General features: G+C 46.0%; 1 protein-coding gene across 1 annotated transcript in view; it reads left to right on the top strand.

The window, feature by feature from the left end:
• NUCKS1 (nuclear casein kinase and cyclin dependent kinase substrate 1) overlaps positions 1 to 24,959 on the top strand; it is a 927,319-nt gene that overhangs the window by 691,358 nt on the left and 211,002 nt on the right. The window contains exon 8 of the mRNA XM_044076829.1: positions 3,898 to 4,035. Coding sequence (XP_043932764.1) covers positions 3,898 to 4,035 — 138 coding nt within the window. The remainder of the gene's footprint in view (positions 1 to 3,897; positions 4,036 to 24,959) is intronic.

The raw sequence follows: 24,959 nt of genomic DNA, 5'->3' as shown, positions 1-24,959 counted from the left end.
CCATTTGCATATCAATGTCTTAGAGATGAGAGCGGTGCTATTAGCGTTGCAAGCACTTCAAAGCTTTCTTCCTCATGGGACAATTGCAATCCACTCAGACAACATGTCAGTGGTCTGTTTTCTGAACAAACCGGGAGGAACCTGGTCGTATCCCCTTTGCAGAGAGGCACTTCGAGTGTGGCAGTGGGCAGTATCTTCCCGGTGCTTTCTAGTGGCAACGCACATTCCGGGGAAGTCCAACGTGATTGCCGACAGGCTGAGCAGAGCTATTTTGATGCCTCACGAGTGGTCCCTGAACGAACAAGTGGCAGAACGTATTTTCTGCAGATGTGGTCAGCCTTACTGCAATCTATTTGCCAGACCCCCTCAATGCCAAATTCAGCAGCTACTTCACCCTTATTCCCCCGAAGGGGGAGGCACCCAGGGACGGTCTAGTTCACAGTTGGCCCTCCGGTCTTCTCTATGCCCTCCCTCCGATTCCCCTGATAATGAAGGTTATTCAGAAAGCACAGTCCTTGGGAAGCAAAATTATAATGATTGCATCACACTTCCCCTCGTCATATCTGGTTTCCTTTTCTTCACCCTTATCTAATGTTCGATCCGTGGATTCTGGACCCAGAGCAAGATCTGTTGACTCGTATGTCAGGGCAGTTCCACCCCTCCATTCAGACCCTCGGGTTGACAGCATGGCTTCTCCAATTCCGTCCCTAGTCAGGCTTCATGATTTTTCACCGGAGGTGGTTCATATTCTGTCTTCCTCCCACAAGCCTTCTACTAGGAAGATTTATTCCAGTAAGTGGAAGAGATTCTCCATTTGGGCTCATGAAAGGCAGATTGATCCCTATACAGCTTCCATCTCATCAGTTTTAGAGTTTCTTTTTCAACTGTTTAGCCAGAGATCAGCTGCGGCAACTGTCAAAGTGCAGTTGGCAGCCTTTTCTACTTTTCATGTTGCTAATGACCCCAATCTAATGGCGCACATACTTTGTAGGGCTTTTCTGAAAGGGACTATGCTACTTCGACCTCCAATCTTTGATCCTGTAATGCCATGGGACCTTAATTTTGTGTTACAGCAGCTACCTCACCTCCTTTTGAGCCTGCAGCAACCTGTTACATTAAATTTTTGTCTTGGAAGACAGTCTTTTTGATAGCCATCACTTCGGCTAGGCGGGTCTCTGAACTCCAAGCTTTATCGGTTCGGCCCCCTTACTTGGTATTTCACAAGGATAGGGTTTCACTACTACCTAATCCTTCCTTTATGCCTAAGGTTGCTTCAGTGGTCAACCTCAGCCAGTCCATCAAGCTGCCTGTGTTTTTCCCTGAATTCTCTAACAAGGCAGAATTTAAGTTTCATCAGCTAGATGTCCACAGACAATTGCGTTTCTATTTACATAGAACAAAAGATTTTAGGAAGTCTGATCAACTCTGTCTCGTTTTCAGGCAATAGACTAGGGACTTCAGTTTCTAAAGTAACTCTGTCCAGATGGATTTCTAGCTGCATTTCCTTCATCTGCACTTCAAATGGCAAGGAATTACCCTTTAAAGTAAAGGCTCATTCTACACGTTCGGTGTCTACTTCTACTGCCTTTCAGGCTAGGGTGTCTATGGATGATATTTGTGCTGCAGTTACTTGGGCATCTCCTCACACCTTTATTAGTCACTACAAATTGGATCTGGTATCAAGGGGTAGATCCTCATTCGGTTCCACAGTGCTCAGGAGTATTTTCCAGTGAGCCGCCCAAGGTCTAGGTGCTAGGGACGCTGTCCCACGGGTAAGAATGTAGGCGAGATTGGACTACATAACATCAAGAAGTTATGTACTCACCATAATGTTCAATGTATGTAGTCCATCTCGCCTCACATTCTTACTAACCCACCCACCTACCCCCTCCTGGAGGTCCTAGAGGTCGAGTCTCTGTTTTCAGCACTCCTTCTTGATGTGTTCAGTTGGTTCTTCCTCTCAGCGTGTTTGTGTCTCTGTTTTCAGCACTCCTTCTTGATGTGTTCAGTTGGTTCTTCCTCTCAGCGTGTTTGTGTGTGTGTATGTGAGCTCGCAGCAAACAAGATCCGGGGTTAGGCGCATTGCAGCATGGGATACCTCTTAGTCACTAGCTAATTGAAGACTTTGAGCTAGAGTATGGCTGAGTCGGAGCCGAAGTTCGGCTCCGAACCCATGGGTAAGAATGTGAGACAAGATGGACTACATACATCGAACGTTATGGTGAGTACATAACTTCTTGTTTAGGTGACATTCTGTTTCATTTGGTAAGGTTGTTGCTGGGCTCATCATACACTGTGACAGCTTTTCAGCATTTAGATTGAATATCTGAAATACCTGGGATTGGGAAGAGTACAATTCTTATCTTATTTGCCATTTATCAGAGCTAGTTCACAGTGTTGGCACTCCTGATCTCTAAGCCAACCATCCAGGCATCTCAAGACAAGACATTTTAATAGATTCAGTTCTAGCTTTAGCTATCTTAGACTGCCATACAGTGCAAGTGCCTTTCCTACCCCCCCCCCCACACACACACACACACACACACACACACAAAACTGACTGGTTTTCCCTTTGGCTCAAAGCTGCTAACCTGGCTTCACAGTTGACAGAGAAATTGCCCATCTACAGAGTGATAGAGAGGAGATGGATGTGTCCAGATCAGCATCTTCCACTCCAAACCTCAGGGATGCTTTGTTAAGCCAAAACTATCTCCAGGGGACAGGCATGTGGTGTTGTAAACATCAGCTTCTGCTCAGTGCACACACACATTTATAGGACATGAATGCCGAGTTGTAGCCTCCATGGGAAAGCAGCGTAGTACCTTAAAAGATGCACACCACACACACACACACACACACACACACACACACCGCAAAGATAGATGATCCGGCTGTCAGCCACTCAAGCCTACCGTCTTGACTGGCCCTCTGGTGTCCCAGGTTGCTAGTGGGCCCCTCAAAAGCAGATACCATGCCCCCCTGCTACCAGGCCAATGCCTTAAAGTAGCAGTTTTGGCAATTGATTCTTTTGGTGTCCACCACACTGTGAATACAATGTTTCCTCATATGTAGATTACATTTTTTTCTTTTAACTTGCCTTTTATGCTGTCTTCTACCTGTTCTGTCTTCTGAAGTGCAGTACCATTACTTTTAAGTGTACTGACTTTATAAACTCTTAACTTGAGTCTTCTTTTTCTGCTCTTTTCAAAAATAAAATTAATCAGCATTATGAGTCTCTCAATGCCATCCCCTCAATTCATCCCAAAACGCTTGTAGCCTTACTCTGTATTCTGTGCCAACATGGTGACTTTCCTCTTCCCTGCTTTGTTTCCTACAACACTGAGACTTCTGTCCCAGTACGACTATGTAACTACACACACCACTTTTAATTGTAGTCTAACCCATGTGTTATAAAAGGATATTGTCGCCCTTTTCCTCCAAGTAATCTTCCATTCCAAAAATGTATTTATTTGTGCCAATTAAAACACTTTTTTTACAGTTTGGTTATGTATTTACTTTAGTTCCTGTTATTTCAGACTTTGCATAATTATTTTGATTTTCTATAATGCATCACACCCCCCCCCCCCTCCCAACTACTGTATTTTAACTGCTTAAAAATGTCGGGCTTTATGATCACTTCCTTAGGTACTTTATGATGCTAGGTGGTATAGCTAAGTGCAGTAAAGTGGATGCTGCATACAACATAATAGTTACACTGGTATGTTCTGTTAAAAAAAATTTTAAGTGTCCTTACTAATTCATTAGTTTACTCAAATTTATTTGTCATTATGAAGTGCGGTTTACTGATTTTGAGGTCATTGAATTTTTCTCTATGGATTTACCTTATAAACTAAAAAAAAAAACTTTTTTCCTGTATATTTTGTTTGGTTTTGTTAGAGGAATCTGGAAGTGATGAAGACTTTGTAATTGATGATGACGATGACAGTGACTATGGTAGCTCACGGAGGAGAAGCAAGAAAATTCGGAGGAGCAGACCTGAAAAGTCTAAACCAAGACCAAGGTTAAAGGCAACTGGTAAGCTGTATTCTTTGGTTGTTTGGTAGGGAGCAGAAGTCATTATTGTGTTCTAGCTCCTTGAAAGCTGCCTTTTTATTCAGTGATGGTCTCACACTGGTGGTGGTGTATTTTTGTAGGAGCATGGATTGCATAGCAGCACCCCACCAAAAACCACCTAGACGTTACACACTCGGGGAGGCACATTTGCCATTTTTTAACAGTTGTACCACTAGGGGAGGCACATCTGCCATTTTTGAACAGTCAGGGTGATAAGAGCTGTCCTGTATTCATTTGATATGTTTTTCTCAGACGTTTAGAAGTGCTTGTACGTAAGTGGAGCCTGAAGAGTCGGACTTGATTACTCATTTTGAACTTTAATGCTAAAATGATGGATTTCCTCTTGTGGATAACATATGTGACTATAATTCTGCTGATGCAGTGGGTACTCGTTTGTTGGACAGCACAAGCTGTATTCATACTGTTGCTAAAGAATTCTGCTGATGCAGTGGGTACTCAGCTGGACAGCACAAGCTGTATTCATACTGTTGCTAAAGTCACAAGTTGTGATCTTCCTACTAGCAGGTAAGCCGTTCTCTTCAGTTTTACGGTCATAGAAGTGGACATCAGAACTTGTGTTTCTAGTCCATTTTTTATATAAATATATATATATAGATATAGATATATATGCATGGGTTGCAGGTCTGAGGATTCTTGTCACAGCTCTTTATCACAATAATAAAAATTAGAAGTGGAATAGTAGCAATATGTTTAGATTTATAGATTGAATTTAATGTAGTGCAGCATCCCAGCATAGCTAAAACAGACCATGAGACTGTCTGCTTTCAAACCCTTATTAAAACAGTCACACAAATGTGGTCGTGCACATGCCCCTCACCTGTCAGCTCATACCACATATCCCTATCTCTTTGTAACCTCTGTCCCCTTCTACACAGTAAGCCTTACCACCACCCCTCTTCAGTTAACTTCTTGTCTCCTTCAGACACTCTCCACCAGTCTTACAACCAGGTTCTGTGTCAGTATGTGCTCTTGTATTTTCATCCTTATTATCATTGACTCATCAGTTATGCAATGCCTTTCTCCCTCTTCGTAATTTAACTATTATCTCCCTACCAGCTAATGTTTCACACTACTTACCTCCATTTTATTTATTCCCAACATTTGGTACTGTAACCCTTCTCAACCATCTCGTATAAGTCATATTTAATATCAGGTTGTCACATATATTGCACATGAACTGTTTGAGAACTAAATGTTTTATACTTAGAGTTTAATGTCATGTATAATTCCACCACAGAAAAAATATTTCTTATCTTTATATAGGGCCACTACAGAACAATTACCTTTTCTTAAGACATCAAGTTGCAATCTATGTAGTGCATCTTTGTAAAAAAAAAAAATATATAAGCATCTTACATGTATCTGCTGGTAGAGGATGTGTTCCAGGATGCTTCCATGAACCCTGACTCACTTCCCTATGCCCCTAGGAAACCAGACAGATTTTGTGGGGTGCAAGACGCCCATAAATATCTGTTTAAAAATCCTTCAGCTAATCCAGAAGTTGGCAATCCAGGGCCTAAAGGGGTCAGAGGTAGTGCCTGCAAGAATCCCTTGCCCACGGACAAGGAGAGTAGGGCCCTAGACAGGTTTGGGAAAAAGCTATACACCTCCACTACACTGTTTATGGAGGGCCCTCAGTTGTCAATTCCATATGATCAGATATCAGCAAACCATCCTGGATTGACTCAAGCAAAAGATTTCAACCATGGAAGATAAAAATCTTGCTAAGAAACTTTTGAACTTGTGTCACTCCACTTCCCAGCTGGTTAAACACTCCTTGCATTGTGGCTATGATGCCATGGAGGCATCCTGCAGGGCATCTGACGCTGGTTCAGTAATTAGGAGACATATGGCTTTAGGGAGCAATCTCTCCCTCATTATGTAAAGGCTAATGTTTTAGACGCTCCCATTGACAAAGAAAGACTGTTTGGACCTACAGCTCAAGCAGTACTCAAAAAGATGGAAGACGAGGCAAAGTCCATGCAAACAGTTAAGGACTTCCTGCAAGTACAACCACCTAGGTTCAGCAGGAACTTTCCAGCCAAGTACTGGTACTTTCCTACCCAGCCTAGGATTAAACAGAGAAGCCCTCAAAAGGACAGAGCTTCCAGGCAAAGGCATCACCAACAGAGCACAAGGCAGTGGACTTGTAAAACACCCAGGCAAGGGAGTTCTAGGTCACAGCCCCCCATCCAGAGAGCAGTTGTGACTCTCTCTCCCTCTGCTCACCCTCCCACCACCACCCCAAAACTAGGAGGAAGACACTCTCTCTTCCTCCAAAACTGGACCCACATTACTTCAGATCAGTGTGTTCTAAACATTATTGCAAATGGTTACAGACTCACTTTCAAAGAACTCTTAGTATACTCTGGTTTCCCAGATGTACCCCCAAATCAAAAAAAACTCAGGCTCTCGAGCGGATACAGATTATGTGTTCTCAAGGAGCGGTGAAGCCAGTTTCAGAGGAACAAAAAGGGAAAGGGTTTTACTCAAGGTTATTCCTAAGCCCAAGAAAAGAAGATCTTGGTGCCCTTTTCTTGGCCTTTCCAGCTTAAACCAATTCTTCAGGATACCAAAGTTCAGAATGCTGACACTTCAAAAATTACTGCCCATGATAACTCCTCAGGCCTTCATGGTCTCAGTAGACCTAAAGGACGCCTACTTACACATTCATATTCAAAAATCGTAGATAAGCTTTCTTCGCTTCAGTGCAAGCTCTTGTCACTGTCAGTTTTCAGTTCTGCACTTTGGGTTGTCTACTGCTCCAAGGGTTTTCACATAGTGCTTGGCAGCAGTCATTGCTTACTGCAGAACCAAAGGGATCCAGATTTACCCTTACCTGGACGATTGCCTAATACAAGCTGCAGACATTCCAAAGATCAACAAAGATCTGAAATTCACACAGGATCTCCTGATGTCTCTGGGGTTTACTCTAAACCTCAAGAAATTCAGCCTGGTCCCAGCCAAAAAGTCTTTCTGAAAGCTCTCCTGGACTCGTCCCTCCAGAGGGCCTTCCTCCCCCAAGACAAGATCACCTATTTAACCAGTTACTTCCTACAGATACAGGAAAATGAGTATCAAGCCAGGGAGTTCCTCAGAGCACTGTGGTTCATGGTATCCTGTGATGTCCTTCTATTCCAGTGTTGCAGTATTCTACATGTGGGTGTACCCTTCTTCTCCAGTTCGTCCTGCCAGGATTCCAAAGATTTTCAGTCCCTCTAGGTGCGTCGGACGTCTGATGTGGCAGCAGGAATGTGAGCCATAAAAGTGACGTCTGCACACACCAACCCCCAGAACTTCTCAGCTGCCAATCGTACCCAAGGTGCTCCTGCTTCTCACGGACGTCTGATTAAGAAAAATTCAGAGAAATACCCCGTTGGGGATCCTTTCAGTCCTCCTGTTTATATAGTCTGTTCATGTCATCCGGAACAGGCAAGTGTAAGTGTGGTTGGCAGATTCCTCACAAAAGCACCCACGATCAGTGTATTTTTTGTTTAGGTAAGGAAGATGACCACGAGAACTGCACTATTTGTCAGGCATTCGTACCTAAGACCTTACGTAGCCGTTTGCATGCTTTAAATCTCTACTTGGAAAACCAGCGGTTAAAACAAATAGTGTTAGGGAAACTGCGTCCGACGCCCCATCAGAACAGCTTAAGAAGAGGGCCAAGACCATGCAGCCTACGTCTTCTGCTGCGCCTATACTGCCTGTTCCTCACCCTGTGGCCGACATTGGCCTGGCTGAGAATTCGGCTTCTGCTGCTCTGGATAAAGCAGGTACCTCTATCACCTGCATCTGAAAGCATGCCTGATTGGCAGGACTTCAGCCAGAATTTATTCAATGCCTTTATGGCCCTTTGGCCTACTACAATAGGAACTCCTAGCACTGCTCCTTCCCTCCCAAATCCTAGGCCTCTAGTTCCTGAAAGGAGGGTAGAAGAACTGGAAGAAGAGGAACTGTCTGATTCCTTGGAGGATTTCTTCTCCTATTCCTCACACATCTTTTCCCCCCTGGGATATGGATCTCCAGAAGAAGGTTCCATTGAGCCTGACTTCCCAGTGGAGGATTTAACCTTTGGGGAAACTATCAGCAAAATGAAAGACCACTTTAAGTGGGAATCCTCAGATATGACTGAAGTGCAAAAGAGGTTTTATACAGATGGACTCCCCTAGTCCTTCTGCTATCCCTCCTGTTCTGCCAGCCTTCATGGATGCCTTTTCCTCTGCTTCCATCAATCCTGACTCCCAACCTCCAGCCCCAGGCAGAGTGGACAGACTGTACAAGGTCCCTGAGACAGAGAAATTTCTGCTTAATTATCCACCGGCTGACCCAGCCACTATCTGCATTTCTACTGACGGGGCTTCCAAACGTCTCCCTACTACAACCATTCTTCCAGCTGACAAGTACAGCAAGACAGTGGAGCCGGCTGAGGAAGAAAATGTATACATGTTCATCGTGTTACACCGCTGCAGTCATTACACTTGGGTTATCCTGCCATCAGGCGGTTCCCCAGTCGGCCTGAGTTCCAAAGTCTTGGTCTGGTGTCGGTTGCTGTCGCCTCCTCCCTGACGTCAGTGCGACAGGGGTATACAAGATGCAGCAGACGCCATTTTCTTCAGACTTTCTTGCCGCGCGATGCCCAAAGCAGAAGCAGTTCGCAAGTGCCGGTCGGCCGACTCCTGAGATTTTCATTCCGAATCCAGAACCGAAGTCTTCTAAAAAAGCTAAGTACCCCATTGGGGAAACTTTTTTTTGCCTCGGACCGATGTCAGTAAAAGTTAATAACTGTATTTCTTGTGGGAAGCAAATACCTCATAAGGATTTCCACTCCTATTGTATTCCATGCCTAGGCCCTGACCACGACGTCACTGGTTGTCGGTTTTGTGCTAGGTTTAACAAGCACACTATTAAACGTCGGTTTGATTTTGCCCGATATTATTTTGGCAGAAAATTCAATTACACCATGCCGTCGGAACTTCCGACGACCGCAATGCATAAAAAGGACAAGGACAGGCATCCGAGGCCCAAAACTGACAACGAGGCCTCTTCTAGGCCGGTCACCGGTTCTCCAGTTTTCAGCGAGGCGCCTACTCAGCCCCTGATGACCGCTTCCACAGACCGCCTCCGACTCCCACGTGGAGCTGGCTGGGCCTTCAGATGCACTAGGTTTTCAGCTTTCCGATCCTAACCCTACAGAGGGAACCGAAGTAGCTGAGCAATCCACAGCTACAGAGGGTGTTTTCAGACCTACCCAGTTAACCATTAAACCCTCTGCTAAGTCTAAGCCTCCCTTAAAAGCAAAGAAACAGACACAACTCTCCAGGACAGGCTTCCATGCCTAAGAAACGAGTGCTAAAAATGGCCGAGGACCTAATCACCCTGATCAGGGGGTCCCATCCCCCTCCTGAAAAAAGGCCCAAACAGGATGCAGACTATGAATCTTCTGACCAGGTGTCCATTTCCTCAGACTCTTCCTTGGACCTAGGATATTCTTTACCCCTTTATGAGGATTCTGATGCTGAGGAATCAATTCCATCAGCCTCTCCGCCTGAGGATTACTCCTTTGGGGAGACCTTACATACCATGAGGGAACATTTCCATTGGGAAGGCCAGGATTACTCAGAATCCAAGAAAAGGCTCAGAGACTTCCTTTTATTGCCTCAACACAGACCCCTTGCTATCCCGCCAGTTTTAGATATTGTGGATGATGTGTACACTGAATCCAGTTTAAACCATGACTCCTTACCCCCCAGCCCCAGTTAAACCCGATAGATATTAGAGTCCCTGACTCTCACAAATTTCTGTACAAAAGCCCTGTTGCTGACCCTGAAACTATTTCTCAGGGACCCAAAGGGATTAAGGCCTCATCAGCAAAAAACCCAGTTCCCTCTGATAGAGATTCCAGAGCATTAGACAGATGGGGAAAGAAGGTATATACGTCTGCAACTTTAGCAATGAGAGCCTTGAATTGCCAGTTTCACGTGCTAAAATATCAGAAATTTGTGATGTCTCAGTTGAAACAAAAGATGCTTTCAGATTCAGATCCTCCTAATTTTAAAGAAATGCAGGATTTATTGCATGCAGCTGAACAAGTGGGAAAAACATACTTTGCAATGTGGGTTTGATTCCTTAGAGGCCTCCTGTAGATCAGCAGTTACAGGCTCTGTCATTAGAAGGCATGCTTGGTTAAAAGAACATACGTTACCAGATCATGTTAAGGTCAAATTATTGGATGCAACTTTGCAGCGGGATGTGCTGTTTGGAGTTAAGGCAGAGGAGGTATTAAAGAAGATGGAGGATAAGGCAAAATCTATGCAAACGGTGAAAGATTTCTTACATGTTCAGCCTCCTCGTTTTAGCAGAAATTGGCCAACAAAGAATTGGTCCTTTCCAGTCACAGATAGACCTCAAAGGGGCAGATACAAACGTCCAAGAGGGTAGAGGTCAGGCACAAAGCCCTTACAGGCCTCGACAATTGGGTACACCAGGCCAGAAAGAAGGGGAAGACAGGCCTCAACCTTATAAAAACCAGCCTCAATGACTTTCCACTGCAGCTGCCAAACAGCTCTCTCTTGGCAGCACCCTTAGGAGGAAAACTGGCACTTTTCTATCACAACTGGCATTGCATCACCAAAGACAAATGGGTTATCAACATTGTATCTCAAGGTTATAGGCTCAAAAACAAATTACAGCACTCATGGACATGAGAGCTATTCAGAAGGTACCACCACAGGAACAAGGACAAGGTTTTTACTCAAGACTCTTTCTGGTTCCCAGAAAGGACAAAATCTGGAGACCCATTCTGGACCTTTCTTCACTAAACACTTACCTGGATGTTCCGAAATTCAAGATGTTGACACTACAGCAGCTTCTTCCCATGCTGGGCAAGAAACCTTGGCTCGTGACTTTGGACCTCAAAGAGGCATACCTGCATGTCCCTATCAGACAAAACTGCAGAAGATACCTCAGATTTCTAGCTGGTTCAATGCAATATCAATTCTCTGCACTGACCTTTGGCTTATCTATTGCACCAGGGTCTTCACAAAGTGCCTGGCACCAGTAATTGCATTTTGCAGGCAAAAAGGAATTAAAATTTATCTATTCCTGGACGACTGCCTGATTCAAGCAGAGAACAAGGACATTCTACTAAAGCATCTGGCATATGTAAAAAAGTTAAGTTGCCTGGGGTACACAGTAAACGAAAAGAAATCAAAACTAGTGCCCTCCCAACAGATAATATTCCTGGGTGCCAGCTTGAACACAACGGCCCAGATGGCTTATCTCACACCAGACAAGCAAGGACAACTGACTCAATATTTTCATTTAATGGCAACAAAGACCCAACTCCCTGCAAGAAAAATTCTGCAGGCCTTGTTCTACATGGCATCTTGCATACTACTAATTCCATATGCCAGACTGCATATGAGGAAACTACAATGGTACCTAAAGAGTGTATGGTCTCAACACTCTCAATGTTTGGAAACCGTTATACCACTAATTCCTTGCCTACATCAGGAGTTTCGATGGTGGGCACAAGCTTGTCACCTCAACAAGGGACAGCCTTTCACTCAACCCACAGCCAGGCAAACACTGACAACAGATGCATCGGATTACGCCTGAGGAGCACACATGGCAGGAAAATGTATCCAGAGCGAGTGGCCCACAGAGCAAAGACATCTCCACATCAATCAGAAAGAGATGCTAGCTGTACAAAATGCTATTATAGCTTTCAAGGACCTGCTGCATCCAGGACAATTATTACTAAAGACAGACAACACCACAGTTATGTGATACATAAACAAGCAAGGGGGCACACACTCCTACTCCCTCTGCAGACAAGCCATGACCTTGTGGAACACAGCTCTAAACTACCAAGTTCATCTGTAAGCACAATTCCTGCCAAGAGAGAAAAACACACTGGCAGACAACCTAAGCAGAAACATCATGGACCCCCACGAATGGGAATTGAACCCACAAATATTCAGAATGATGACACAAAAATGGTGGAGCCCGGACATAGATCTGTTTGCTTCCCCAATGAACTGCCAATTACAGAAATTCTGCACAAGGAGCTACCATCTACAAGCATGGAAAGTGGATGCCCTCTCATTCAGCTGGAAAAAACTACAAGTATACGCTTTCCCTCCTTTACCTCTCCTTCCAAAGGTACTCATAAAAGCCAGGCAGGAAGAGCCAAAGATGATCCTGATTGCACCAGACTGGCCACGACAGCACTGGTACCCAATCTTAAAGAACTTAGCACAAGAACCACCCTGGATTTTGCCTCAAATCCCACAGTTGCTGACACAGCACAACAATCAGATACTTCACAGCCAGCTAAAGACCTTAAATCTAGCTGCATGGAAAATTCCTTAGTCAAGCAAGCAATGCCTCTCTCCAAAGCTGTTATGGATGTCATTCTGGAGGCCAGAAGGCCTAGCACCAGGGAAGCATACTCTGATAAATGGAAGAGATTCTGTGCCTGGAACCAAGCGCACAGCCTTGACCCTCTTTTCCCAAACATTCCTCAGATACTTCAATACTTAACTGAGATGCTGGACAAGGGCCTCTCCTTTTCATCCATCAAGATCCACCCCTCAGCTATTTCTGCTCATTACAACACGGATCCACCAATTTTTTTCTAATCCTTTGCTCAAACAGTACCTCAGAGGGGCTAAAAACATAAGACCGACCCGTAGAGCACCTACACCAACTTGGGACCTCAACTTTGTTTTGGAAAAATTCACTTTACCTCCTTTTGAGCCAGCTAACACAGCAGAATTAAAATACATCTCTTGGAAAACTGTTCTGCTACTGGCAGTAACATCAGCACGAAGAGTTTCAGAATTACAGGCACTAATGGTAGTGGAATCTTTCCTCATCTTCCACCAGGACAGGGTGTCTTTAAGAACTAACCCTACATTTATGCCAAAGGTGGTATCAAGTGTGGCTCTAAACCAAACTATTTACTTGCCAACTTTTTATCCAAAACCGCAGAACAAAGGAGAGAGACTACTGCATTCTTTGGACATTCACAGACAGTTACGCTTCTACTTGGACAAAACCAAAGCTTTCAGAAAATCTGAGCAATTATTGGTAGCATACGCTGCAGTAGCACAGGGAAAAGCCATTTCAAAGCAGACTATTTCAAAATGGATAGGACACTGTATACGTTTCTGCTATACCCACCATGGCAGACCTGTACCTAGCAGCATTAGATCTCACTCCACCAGGGCAACAGCCACTTCAACTGCCTACCTCAGAGGAGTACCTACCAAGGATATTTTGGAAGCAGCAACATGGAGTTCTGTGCATACCTTCACCAAACATTACCATTTGCCTTTATACTCCAAATCCAGAGCTGGCTTCACCACTGCTGTACTGCAGGGCCTTATAGCCACCCCTAATGCCTTATAGATCCAGCCTCCCTACCTCAGCTTTGGGATTCCACCCAAGTGTAATGACTGCAGCAGTGTAACACGATGAACATAGTACAGTTTTGTACCTACCATAAATGTAGATGTTAGAGTGTAAACACTGCTGCAGTCCAGGTTACCCTCTCTCCTTCCCCTCTTACTTTCTGGTACTTAACTAGGTCATCTACCCTTTGTTACCTATGGGGAGTATTTGCTGGTAACTAAAAATAGTTTTGTTTTTCTTTTGTATATTTTACTAGCAATTTGAATTGCCTACCTATTTGGGGGCACCTGACATCTGGGGCAAGAAAAACTGAAGAAAATGGCGTCGGCTGCATCTTATATACCCCTGTCGCACTGACGTCAGGGAGGAGGCGATGGCAACTGATGCCGGACCAAGACTTTGGACCTCAGGCCGACTGGGGAACCGTCTGACGGCAGGATAACCCACCCAAGTGTAATGACTGCAGCAGTGTTTACACTCGAACATCTACGTTTATGGTAGGTACAAAACTGTACTTTCTGCCACCTTGTCATTCAGGGCCACCAGCTGTCAAACTCACATGACCAAGTACTCCTTAGCCCTGCTGGACAAAGCCACTAAGGAATTGGCTGATATCCCAAACTGTGCAGCCAACGCTTCCCTGTCCTCTCTGCTAGCATTCGCCTCTCAGGTGAATAGACACTCCATAAGATGCAGTTATGATGCAGCTGAAGCCTCAGCTAGGTCAGCTGCATCAGCTTCTGCGTTAAGAAGATACATCTTCGCTACGCCTTCAGCCCCTCCCTGACGACTTCAGGGCTAAGCTTATTGATGCCCCTTTGGATTAATCTGCCATGTTTGGTGGAAAAGTGGCTGACCTCTTCAAATCCCTGCAACAAAAAGGCAAAGAATTACAGGACCTCAAACACCTGCTAGTCTCACCCATCCCTAACTTCCATAGGAACTACCCGGCCAAGACTTGATTCATTAGAAAAACCTCTAGGCCTATGGCTCTTTCCAGGTCCAGGAGACCCCCGAGAAAACAGCCCCCTCTGGCTAGAGCTTCTCCTTCCTTCAGCTAGAGGCCTCCCTATAAAGATAGGGCAGGTTGTGTCTGACTACCTGCCATCCTCGTACCCCACCCCTCCCACATCCCTTCCCCTGTCTGCCCGTCTGTCTTACTGTCTCCCTGTGTGGTCACTCATTACGTCAGACAAATGGGTTCTGTCCATCATCCAGAACGGTTACTTTATGACCTGGATCACCCCACCAGCAAGGCTGGGCACTCCACAGCCACCCTCCAGTCAGCTACCCCTAATGCGACTGGTGCTACAAACATTGCTAATACAAAGCACTATAGAACCAGTGCCAACAGAAACAAAAACAAAAGGATTCTACTCCAGAATCTTTCTGGTCCCCAGAAAGGATGGTCCATGGAGGCTTATACTAGACCTCTCACGTCTCAAACCTTTCTTAAAAGTTCCTACCTTTTGGTTGCTCACTCTCCCCACCCTATTTCCTCTCCTCCTACCTCAAGGTTTCATGGCAACCCTGGACAATAAAGGATGCCTGTCTTCACATACCAATATAGCCCACTTTCAGGAAATACCTGAGATTTTTGCCAGGCTCATCCCATTTTCACTCTGTGCCTTGCTTTTTGGGCTTTCCACTGCACCCAAGGTATTCACAAAATGTCTGGCTCCAGTCATCGCTTACTGCAGGACAAAGAGCACCCAAATATTCCCTTACCTAAACGACCTAATACAGGCAGACGATCAGAAGACCCTTCTTCTTCACTCCCAGGCCTTTCTGCACCTCTTACAGTCTCTAGGATTTCTAATAAAATTCCCAAAATTTCACCTAGAGCCCACACAGGACATTGTCTTCCTGCGTTTCAGAATCCGGACAGACCTGATGAAGGCCTTCCTGCCATCAAAGGAGGTTGTACACATCACCTACTTGGTGCCCTTCAAGCATCAGAACTGACAGCAAGGCAATTCCTGAGACTTCTGGGTACATGGCAGCCACCATACCCATGTTGCCCTTAGTAGCAAAACTGCATATAAGGAAACTGCAATGGTATCTTCGGTCAGTATGGACTCAGCAGTCCCAGCCTCTGGAATTCAGGGTTCCCCTTCTTCCCTGCTAGAAACAAGAAATGTGATGATGGATGGCTCAGGTGGCCAAGAACCCAGGCCTCTTTCTAGAAACACCCACACCCACCCAGACTATGCATACAGATGCTTCAGATCTGGGATGGGGAGCAACTCTAGGACAAAGACAAGTGTAAGGTTTTTGGACAAACACAACATAGAGCACATAAACGTCCGAGAAATGAGAGCAATTCTCCTTGCTCTACAAGCCTTCCAACTCTACCTAGAGCAAGGCCCTCTCAAGATATTCACGGACAACACCACAGTCCTCTGGTATCTCAACAAATGGAGGGATGAAATCATACCTCCTATGCAGACTAGCTCTGCAGGTGTGGGAACTGGCCACCTCACAGGGAATTACCCTACAGGCAGCCTACATACCATCCTTGCACAACTCCCAGGCAGATTACCTAAGCAGGACCATCTCAAACAACCACAAATGGATGCTTCACAGAGTTGTTTTCCTGGATCTGGTCCACAGATGGGGTATACCTCAAATGGACCTGTTCGCCTCCTCCATAAACAGGCAACTTCCTGGTTTTACAGCACCAGGACACCTGACCCCAAGGCACTGGCAACAGATGGCTTCTCAGTGTCCTGGAAGGGGAAATTTCTGTATGCCTTCCCCTTGATTCAAAAGGTGCTGCTGAAAATTCAGCACGACTCACCAAAAATCTTGCTGGTGACTCCATACTGGCCAAGACTGCACTGCTTTCCCCTTCTTCATTTGTCTAAGGGCAGTCACCACAAGTTTCTGCCCACACAGCACAAGGGAACACAGATGCACCCACAGTGGCAATCCCTGCACCTCACCCTGTGGTTGATAGGATTCTGATCCCCTTCGGACACCTGTACAATTAGGATGTGCTCAATGTCCTGCAGGAGGCCAGGAAACCTAACACAAGAAAATCCTGTCTCTAGAAGTGGAAAGGTTTTCTATTAACTGTCGCAAAAGATAGTTGGATCCGCTGGAAAGCGACATCCGTCTTATCCTGTCTTACCTGTGTGAACTATTACAGACAGGACTGGCCTACTCATCTTTAAAATCACACTTGTCTGCAATTTCTGCCCCGTCTACCTCTGGATCCACCCCTTGCATCCAGACTTCCTGCTAAACTTTTCCTCAAAGGGGTGCTACACTTGAGACCTCCCAGGAAATTGTCCCCTCCTCCCTGGGACCTTAACTGTGTATTAGAAAAACTCACTTTGGCCCCCTTTGAGCCAGCAGACAAAGCCTCCCTAAATTTTGCACATGGAAAACTGTTTTATTGGTAGCCCTAACCTCAGCCAGAAGGGTCTCAGAGCTACAAGCTCTAATGGCTACACCACCCTTTTTAGTCTTCGCCTTGACAGGATTACTCTCAGGACTTCACCCATCTTTCACGCCCAAAGTGGTGAATTACCTATCCTTGAACCAGGCCATTCACCTGCCCACCTTTTTCCCCAATCCGCAGGGAGATAGTGAGAGAGTACTTCATTCCCTAGACATCCACAGACAACTTAGGTTTTGTCTACATAAAACCAAGTCCATTAGGAAATCAGACCAACTGTTTGTCTCATTCCACCCCAGAGCTCTGGGGAAAGCAGTGACCAAGCAGACCATTTCGGCCTGGATCTCCAGGGCCATTTCATTCTGCTACCTATACCATGGGAAAGCCTTGCAGAGCAATGTCAAAGTTCACTACACTGGAGCAATGGCCTCTTCTGGAGCATTCTTTAAGGGGCTAGAGACTAACACCATACTTGAAGCAGCTACTTGGTCCTCTGTGCACACCTTCACCAAGCACTACAAGCTGGACCATATCTCCAGAGTCAGGGTGGGGTTTGTCAGGGCTATCCTACACGGGTTCCTGGAAACCTCTTCTAGACCACCACCCAATCCTCAATGAGCTTTGGCACTCGCCCACATGTAGAATACTGCAACATTGGAATAGAAGGACATAGGAAAGTTGTGTAAAATCTTACCATAACCATAGATGTCCTCTTTCATGTTGCAGTATTCCTCCCCCCCCCCCTCCTTCCCCTCCTGTCAGGTTACACTTGCTCTCCTGGGTGACACTTGGCAGGCTATGCCCTTATATGACTGGCTCCGACTGGGGCTTTTATGTTCTGAGGGCTGGTGCATGCAGATGTTACTTTTATGGCTCACGTTCCTGCTGCCACATCAGATGTCCGACACACCTAGAGGGACTGAAAATCTTTGGAATCCTGGCCGGACGAACTGGAGAGAAAGAAGGGTAATCCCACATGTAGAATACTGCAACATGGAAGAGAAGGACATCTGTGGTTATGGTAAGATTTACACAACTTTCCTTTCTCATGGTACCCCTAGCCAGGTTGCACGAGAAAGCTGCAGTGGTACCTGAAGATTATGTGGTGCCAGAGCTCTCAGTCAGTGGACGCCCAAATATCCTTGATACCTTGTCTCAAGCAGGAGTTTTCATAGTGGGCACAGGCTTGCACCCAAAATCAGGGCCTACCTTTCAGATTTTTGCCCCTGGGCCAAATCCTTACCACAGATGCCTCTGAGACAGCATGGGGTGCTCATACCCAATGCTCCAAACTCAAGGATTATGGCCTGCTCAACACAGAAGGAGGCACATAAATTGTAAAGAACTCATGACAGTACAAAATGGTTTAATGGCTTTGAAGGTCAAATGGGACCCAAGGGTCCTAGTAGTGCACAGACAATACCACAGTCATGTGGTACATAAACAGTCTGGGAAGCACACACATTCCTACCCCCGTGCTGTCTAGCCATGGAAATATGGGAGGTAGTGCAATCCCTAGGCCTGCACCTCATGGGCACAATACCTGCCAGGTGAAAAGAATACCCCGGCAGACCACCTCAGCAGGAATCTGACAGACCCCCATGAATGGCATCTCCATCCGGAAGTTTTCTACACAGTTACACATCAGTGGGGGGGGGATCCCCCATGTGGACGTGTTTGCCCGCAGGGACAATCCTCACCTGGGGAAGTACTGCACCAGGACAAGGCAGACATCTGGATAGAGAACAGATGCCTTCTCCTTCCCTTGGACACACCTCTTCATGTATGCCTTCCCACCTTTACCCCTGATGTTTTTCGTGTTTCACTGTTGCAGTCATCACATTTGGGTTATCCCTGCCAGGGTAGCCCTCGACCAGCCCGAATACCAGAGGCTTAGTATTTCTGTGTTGGTTGCTGTCGCTTGAGGACTGACGTCAGGTTGTCAGTAGTATAAAGTAAGGCAGCTGACGCCATTACATCAGTCTTTCTTGCCGTGGAGCCCGAAGCAGAAGCAGTTCGCATGAGTGCTGGTCGGCCGCTACCTGAGTTTTCATCTCCAAATTGGAGTTGAAGTCTTCTAAAGCTAAGTAGCCCGTTGAGGATTCTTTTTTCTTGCACTAACAGATGTCAGAAAAAGTTAGCAATTGTCTTGCCTGTGGAAAGCAAATGCCAGACCAAGACTTCCACTCTTATTGCGTCACTTGTTTAGGCCCAGACCACGATGTCCCACTTTGTCGCTTCTGTGCTTTGTTCAACGCCAGAACTCTCCATAGTCAGGCCCTTATTGTAGCCAGATATTTTCGCTTACAGTCTTTTAATTCCGATATGGCTTTGGTAAGCCATCCAACAGCATATCTTCTGAAAAAAACGTAAAGATAAAGACAGTGACAGACCGCACAGATCCAAACCTACCGACAATGCTTCCGTTAAGCTAGTCGTCAGTTCTCCTGTACTCAGTGAGGTGCTTTTGCACCCCCTGATGCCCGCTTCTGTTGATTCGCAGACCGCTACCGAGAACCTTTTGGAGTCCAGTATGCCGCAAAACTCTTCTTCGACTAAGGATCCTGCGGTCGTCTCTACCTTAGATAGGTCCGGAGCCGCTGAGCAGGCACCGGCTTCCAAGGAAGTCCTTTGCAGTACTGAATCTCGACACAGACGTCTTCTTTCACGACTACCGTTCTTTCAAAAACAACAGAGTTTCTTAGGCCCAGGGTTCGAACCACACCCCAAAAAACAACGACCCTCTCTCAGGCGCCTGCTACCTTGCCTCAGTCTCAAATGCTTAAAATGGAAAAGACCTGATCATGCTGATCAGGAGAAGCCAAGCTACCCCCTCAAAAAGGAAAAGAGATCTGTCCCCTGTAGATGTCCTTCAAGAATGCAACTGCAGTCATAACATATGGGTTGTCCTGCCTCCGGCAGCCCTCTGTCGGCCGGATTCCAAAGTCTGGGTCCGACGTCGGCTGATGTCGCATTTCTCTCCGACATCAGAGCGGCAGGAGTACATAAGCATCAGCCGACGCCATCCTCTCCAGTCTTTCTTGCCGCACGGTGCCCGAAGCAGAAGCAGTTCGCAAGTGCCGGTCGGTCAGCTCCTGTATTCTTCGATCCGAGGTCATCAAAAAAGCTAAGTACCCCGTTGGGGACCTTTTCTTGCCTCAGCCGATGTCAGAAATTACTGAAAAAGTTAATAATTGTTTGTCTTGTGGTAAACAAATACCTCATAAGAATTTCCATTCTTACTGCCTTCCTTGCCTTGGCCCAGACCATGACGTCTCGGCCTGTGCCGCTTGTGCTCGCTTCAATAAGCGCACTCTCAGGCGCCGGGCGGAGTTCGCTGAAGACTTTTTCGGCAAAAAATTCGATTACACGATGCCGTCGGAATTACCGACATTGCAGACTCCTAAAAAACTAAAAGACCGGGACCGACATCCTCGGCCCGCGTTTTCCGCCGACACCACACCAAAACCTACCGCGAGTGCCCCGGTTCCCTCTGAGGCGGTTATTTCACCGCTCCGAACCGAAGACACCGCATTACCGATACCTCCGATACCGGAGACCACACCAACGCCAGTTATTGATTTTCCTCCGGATACTGAAACCAAGGAAATGCCCGAGACCATTGCTGTGGATAAGGTCACTCCTGCACGTGGAGCTGCTAGGCCTCCCATGTCCATGTCTATCAAGGCCTACACACGTGCTAAGGCAGCCAGCAAGACCAAGCACCTTTCTGCTAAAGCCTTACCTCAGCCTACTCCTGAAACACAAATCATGACTATGGCAGCAGACTTAATCTCCATGATCAGAGGTTCCCAGGCCCATCCTGAGAGAGGATCCCAGCCTCCTCCTGATAAGAGGCCCAGGGTTGAGCCCACTGACCCTCTCCCTTCAGATGAAGATTCTGAGGCCTCTGGCCACTCCGATAGCCAGGAAGAGCCTTTCCAGACCTACGAGGACTCCGATGCAGAGGACTCCATCCCCTCGGCTTCCCCTCCTGAGGATATTTATTTTGGGGAAGTTTTGCATTCCATGAGGGAACATTTTAAGTGGCAAGGCCAGGAATATTCTGATTCCAGAAAGCGCCTTCGAACCTTCCTTAAAAAGCCCCAACACAGGCCCTTAGCTATACCTCCTGTGCTTGATGTTTTGGATGATCTATACTCTGACTCCAGTGTTACCCCTGATACTCTCCCTCCGGCTCCTGCCAAGCCGGACAGATACTATAGAGTCCCTGAAACACATTCTCATTTCTTTAGGGCCCATGCTGTTGATTTAGAAACTATTTCACAGGGGCCGAAAGGGCTTTCAGCTACCACCTCCCAAGAATCCTTTGCCTTCCAACAGGGAAGCTAGGTCATTAGAGAGATGGGGGAAGAAGGTTTACACCTCCACTACTTTGTCTATGAGAGCTCTCAATTGTCTCTTTCATATGTTTCAATGTCAGGATTTCCTGTTAGATGATTTACAGAAAACTTTGGCCTCTCCTGAACCTTTAGATAGGAAGTCTTTGCAGGAGGCTGTACATAACTCTCAGCAAGTTAGCAATCACTTTCTTCAGTGTGGATATGATGCATTGGAAGCTTCATGTAGGGCAGCTGTGACAGGGGCGGTCATTCGTAGACATGCATGGTTAAAAGAACAACCTCTACCAGATCATGTTAAGGCAAAACTTCTTGATGCACCCTTGGAAAAGAACAAGCTTTTTGGTGCTAATGCTAAAGATGTATTAAAGACCATTGAGGAAAAAGGCAAGTCAGTTCAGACAGTCAAAGATTTCCTCCAGGTTCAGCCACCCAGATTCAGCAGGAATTGGCCTTCAAAAAACTGGTCCTTTCCTAATCCTGAAAAATTTCAAAGGGGCAAAAACAGGCGTGGCCGAGGAAGAGGACAATACAGAGGTTCCTACAGGGGACGACAATGGCAACCAGCAAACCAAAGAAGTGACGCAGGGGCTTCTCCAGCCCCACAGGGACAATCCCAATGACTTTCCTCTACTACCGCTAACCAAAGAGCAAACAGAAGCTCCCTTGGGCGGAAAATTATCTCTGTTTTCAGACAATTGGCACAGATTGACAAAGGACAAATGGATTTTGGGCATTATAGACCAAGGCTACAGGTTCCACTTTCATACCTTACCAAGGAAACAAGGCATGCCAAACCTACCACAAAACCAGAGGGCAGAGGCTATCAAGCAAATTTCTCTGCTTGCTCAGATCAATGCAATAGAAAAAGTTCCACAACAAGAACAAGGCCAGGGGTTTTACTCAAGACTGTTCCTTGTTCCAAGAAGAAAAACTTAATGGAGACCAATACTGGATTTGTCCGCATTAAACACCTTTCTCATAGTACCAAAGTTCAAAATGCTGACCTTACAGCAACTCCTTCCCATGCTGGGCAAGGGGTCTTGGCTGATTACTCTGGACCTCAAGGAGGCATACCTGCATGTCCCTATCAGACACAGCTGCAGAAGATACCTCAGATTTCTTGCAGGGCCAGAGCATTATCAATTCTCAGCATTGCCATTTGGCTTATCTACTGCGCCCAGAGTATTTACAAAATGCCTGGCTTCAGTAATTGCTCATTGCAGGCTCCAGGGGATCCAAATTTACCCGTACCTGGACGACTGCCTCATACAAGCGGACGACAAACTGATTTTGACAAAAAACTTGGATTATGTCATACAATTGCTACAAGCTCTGGGATACACAGTCAACTTCCAAAAGTCAAGACTTCAGCCATCCAAGCAAATAACCTTCTTAGGAGCCAATCTAGACACAACCTCTCAAATGGCTTACCTAACAGAAGACAAGCAAAAGAAGTTAACTCATTATTTCAAAGGTTTGGCAAAGCTCACCCAGATGACTGCAAGGAGATTCCTACAGGCCCTGGGTTACATGGCATCCTGCATTCTCCTGGTTCCATTAGCAAGACTACACATGAGAAAGCTTCAATGGTACCTAAAAAGTTTATGGTCTCAACACAGCAACAACCTAGAGACAACCATACCGCTCATTCCATGCCTACAAAAGGAATTTCTATGGTGGGCCTCGGTAAGCCAGGCAAACACAGGTATGTCATTCAAAAAACCTCAAATAACACAAACAATGACCACAGACGCCTCAGACCTTGGATGGGGGATGCACATGGAGGGCAGATGTATTCAAGGACAATGGTCTCCAATGGAAACACATCTGCATATCAACCAAAAAGAAATGCTGGCAGTAATGCATGCCATCGAGGCCTTTCAACAACAACTTCAACAAGGCCACCTGCTAATACGGACAGACAACACCACTGTCATGTGGTACATAAACAAGCAGGGGGGCACCCATTCTTACCCCCTTTGCAGACTGACAGTGAATCTTTGGTAAAAATCACTGAGCTTAAACATACAGTAGCAATCCCAGTTTGTTCAAGGCAAAGACAATGTGCTGGCGGACAGCCTAAGCAGGAATTTCCTAGACCCCCACGAGTGGAGGTTAGATCCAGAAATCTTCATACGACTCACCTCGACATGGGGCAGGCCAGAAGTAGACCTATTTGCCTCCCACCTCAATCATCATCTACAAAAGTTCTGGTCAAGGACATATCATCCACAAGCATGGAAAACAGATGCTCTCTCATTCAACTGGAACTTCCTAAAAATTTATGCATTCCCACCTCTGCCACTGATGACCACAGTACTACTGAAGATCAAAGCAGAAAAGCCAAAGGGGATTCTAATAGCTCCAGACTGGCCAAGACAACACCGGTACCCACTACTACGGAGCATATGCCACAACAAAAAATGGGCCCTTCCCCAATGGCCCCATCTTTTGACTCAAAACAACTTCAAGACAGTTCATCCCAACATTCAGACGCTCCAGCTAACAGCTTGGGAGATTCCATGAATAACCTCAATCTATCTCTCTCCAAGGAAGTTCAGCGGATATTAACAGAAGCCCGCAGACCATCCACCAGAAAGGTTTATTCAGCAAAATGGAAGAGATTCAGCATTTGGAATACCAGCAAGGGTCATGATGCATCATTACTGAACATCCCACTCATCCTGGAATACTTGGCGGATTTGCTACAGAATGGACTCTCATATTCTTCTATAAAAATACATGCTTCAGCTATTTCAGCTAGATACAACACTGATCCACCTGTGTTCTCACATCCTTTGTTAAGGCAATTTCTTAGGGGAATCAAGAATATCAAGCCACCAAGAAAGGCCCCAGTACCAGCTTGGGACCTCAACTTTGTCCTAGAAAAACTGACTCTACCCCCCTTTGAGCCAGCAGCTTCTGTGGACTTAATTTCTCTCATGGAAGACAGCTTTCCTGTTGGCAATTACCTCAGCAAGAAGGGTTTCGGAACTACAGGCCCTAATGGCAATACCACCGTTCATAACCTTTCATAGAGACAGGGTCTCCTTACGAACCAACCCTAGTTTTCTGCCAAAAGTAGTATCTAGGGTTTCTTTAAATCAAGCAATTCACCTGCCTACTTTCTTTCCCAATCCTGAGAACAAAGGGGAAAGACTGTTGCATACCTTGGACATTCACAGACAACTTCGCTACTACCTGGACAGAACCAAGGCCAATAGGAAGTCTGATCAGCTTTTTGTAGCTTACGCCCGTGGAGTACAAGGAAAAGCAATTTCCAAACAGACTATCTCAAAATGGATTGGACATTGCATCAGATTTTGTTATTCCTTCCACGGAAAGAGTGTACCAGCCAATGTCAGACCACACTCTACCAGAGCTACAGCCACCTCTACAGCATTCTTAAGAGGGGTGCCTACAAAAGACTTTCTAGAAGCTGCTACATGGAGCTCCGTGCATACATTCTCCAAACACTACAACCTCCCTTTATATTCCAGATCCAGAGCAGGCTTTGCTTCGGCAGTCCTTCAGGGATTGATAGCTACACCATCCTTTTCTTAGAGCATTCCACCTCCCCCAGCTAAGCTATGGTATTCAACCCATATGTTATGACTGCAGTTGCATTCTTGAAGGACATAGTACAGTTTTGTACCTACCATAAATGTAGATGTCCG

Source organism: Protopterus annectens, chromosome 7.part0, assembly GCF_019279795.1.
Source record: "Protopterus annectens isolate FY-2018-M chromosome 7.part0, PAN1.0, whole genome shotgun sequence".
NCBI classification, from domain to species: domain Eukaryota; kingdom Metazoa; phylum Chordata; order Ceratodontiformes; family Protopteridae; genus Protopterus; species Protopterus annectens.
The sequence above is the reverse complement of the archived record's forward strand: the minus strand, read 5'-3'. Positions and strand labels throughout refer to the sequence as shown.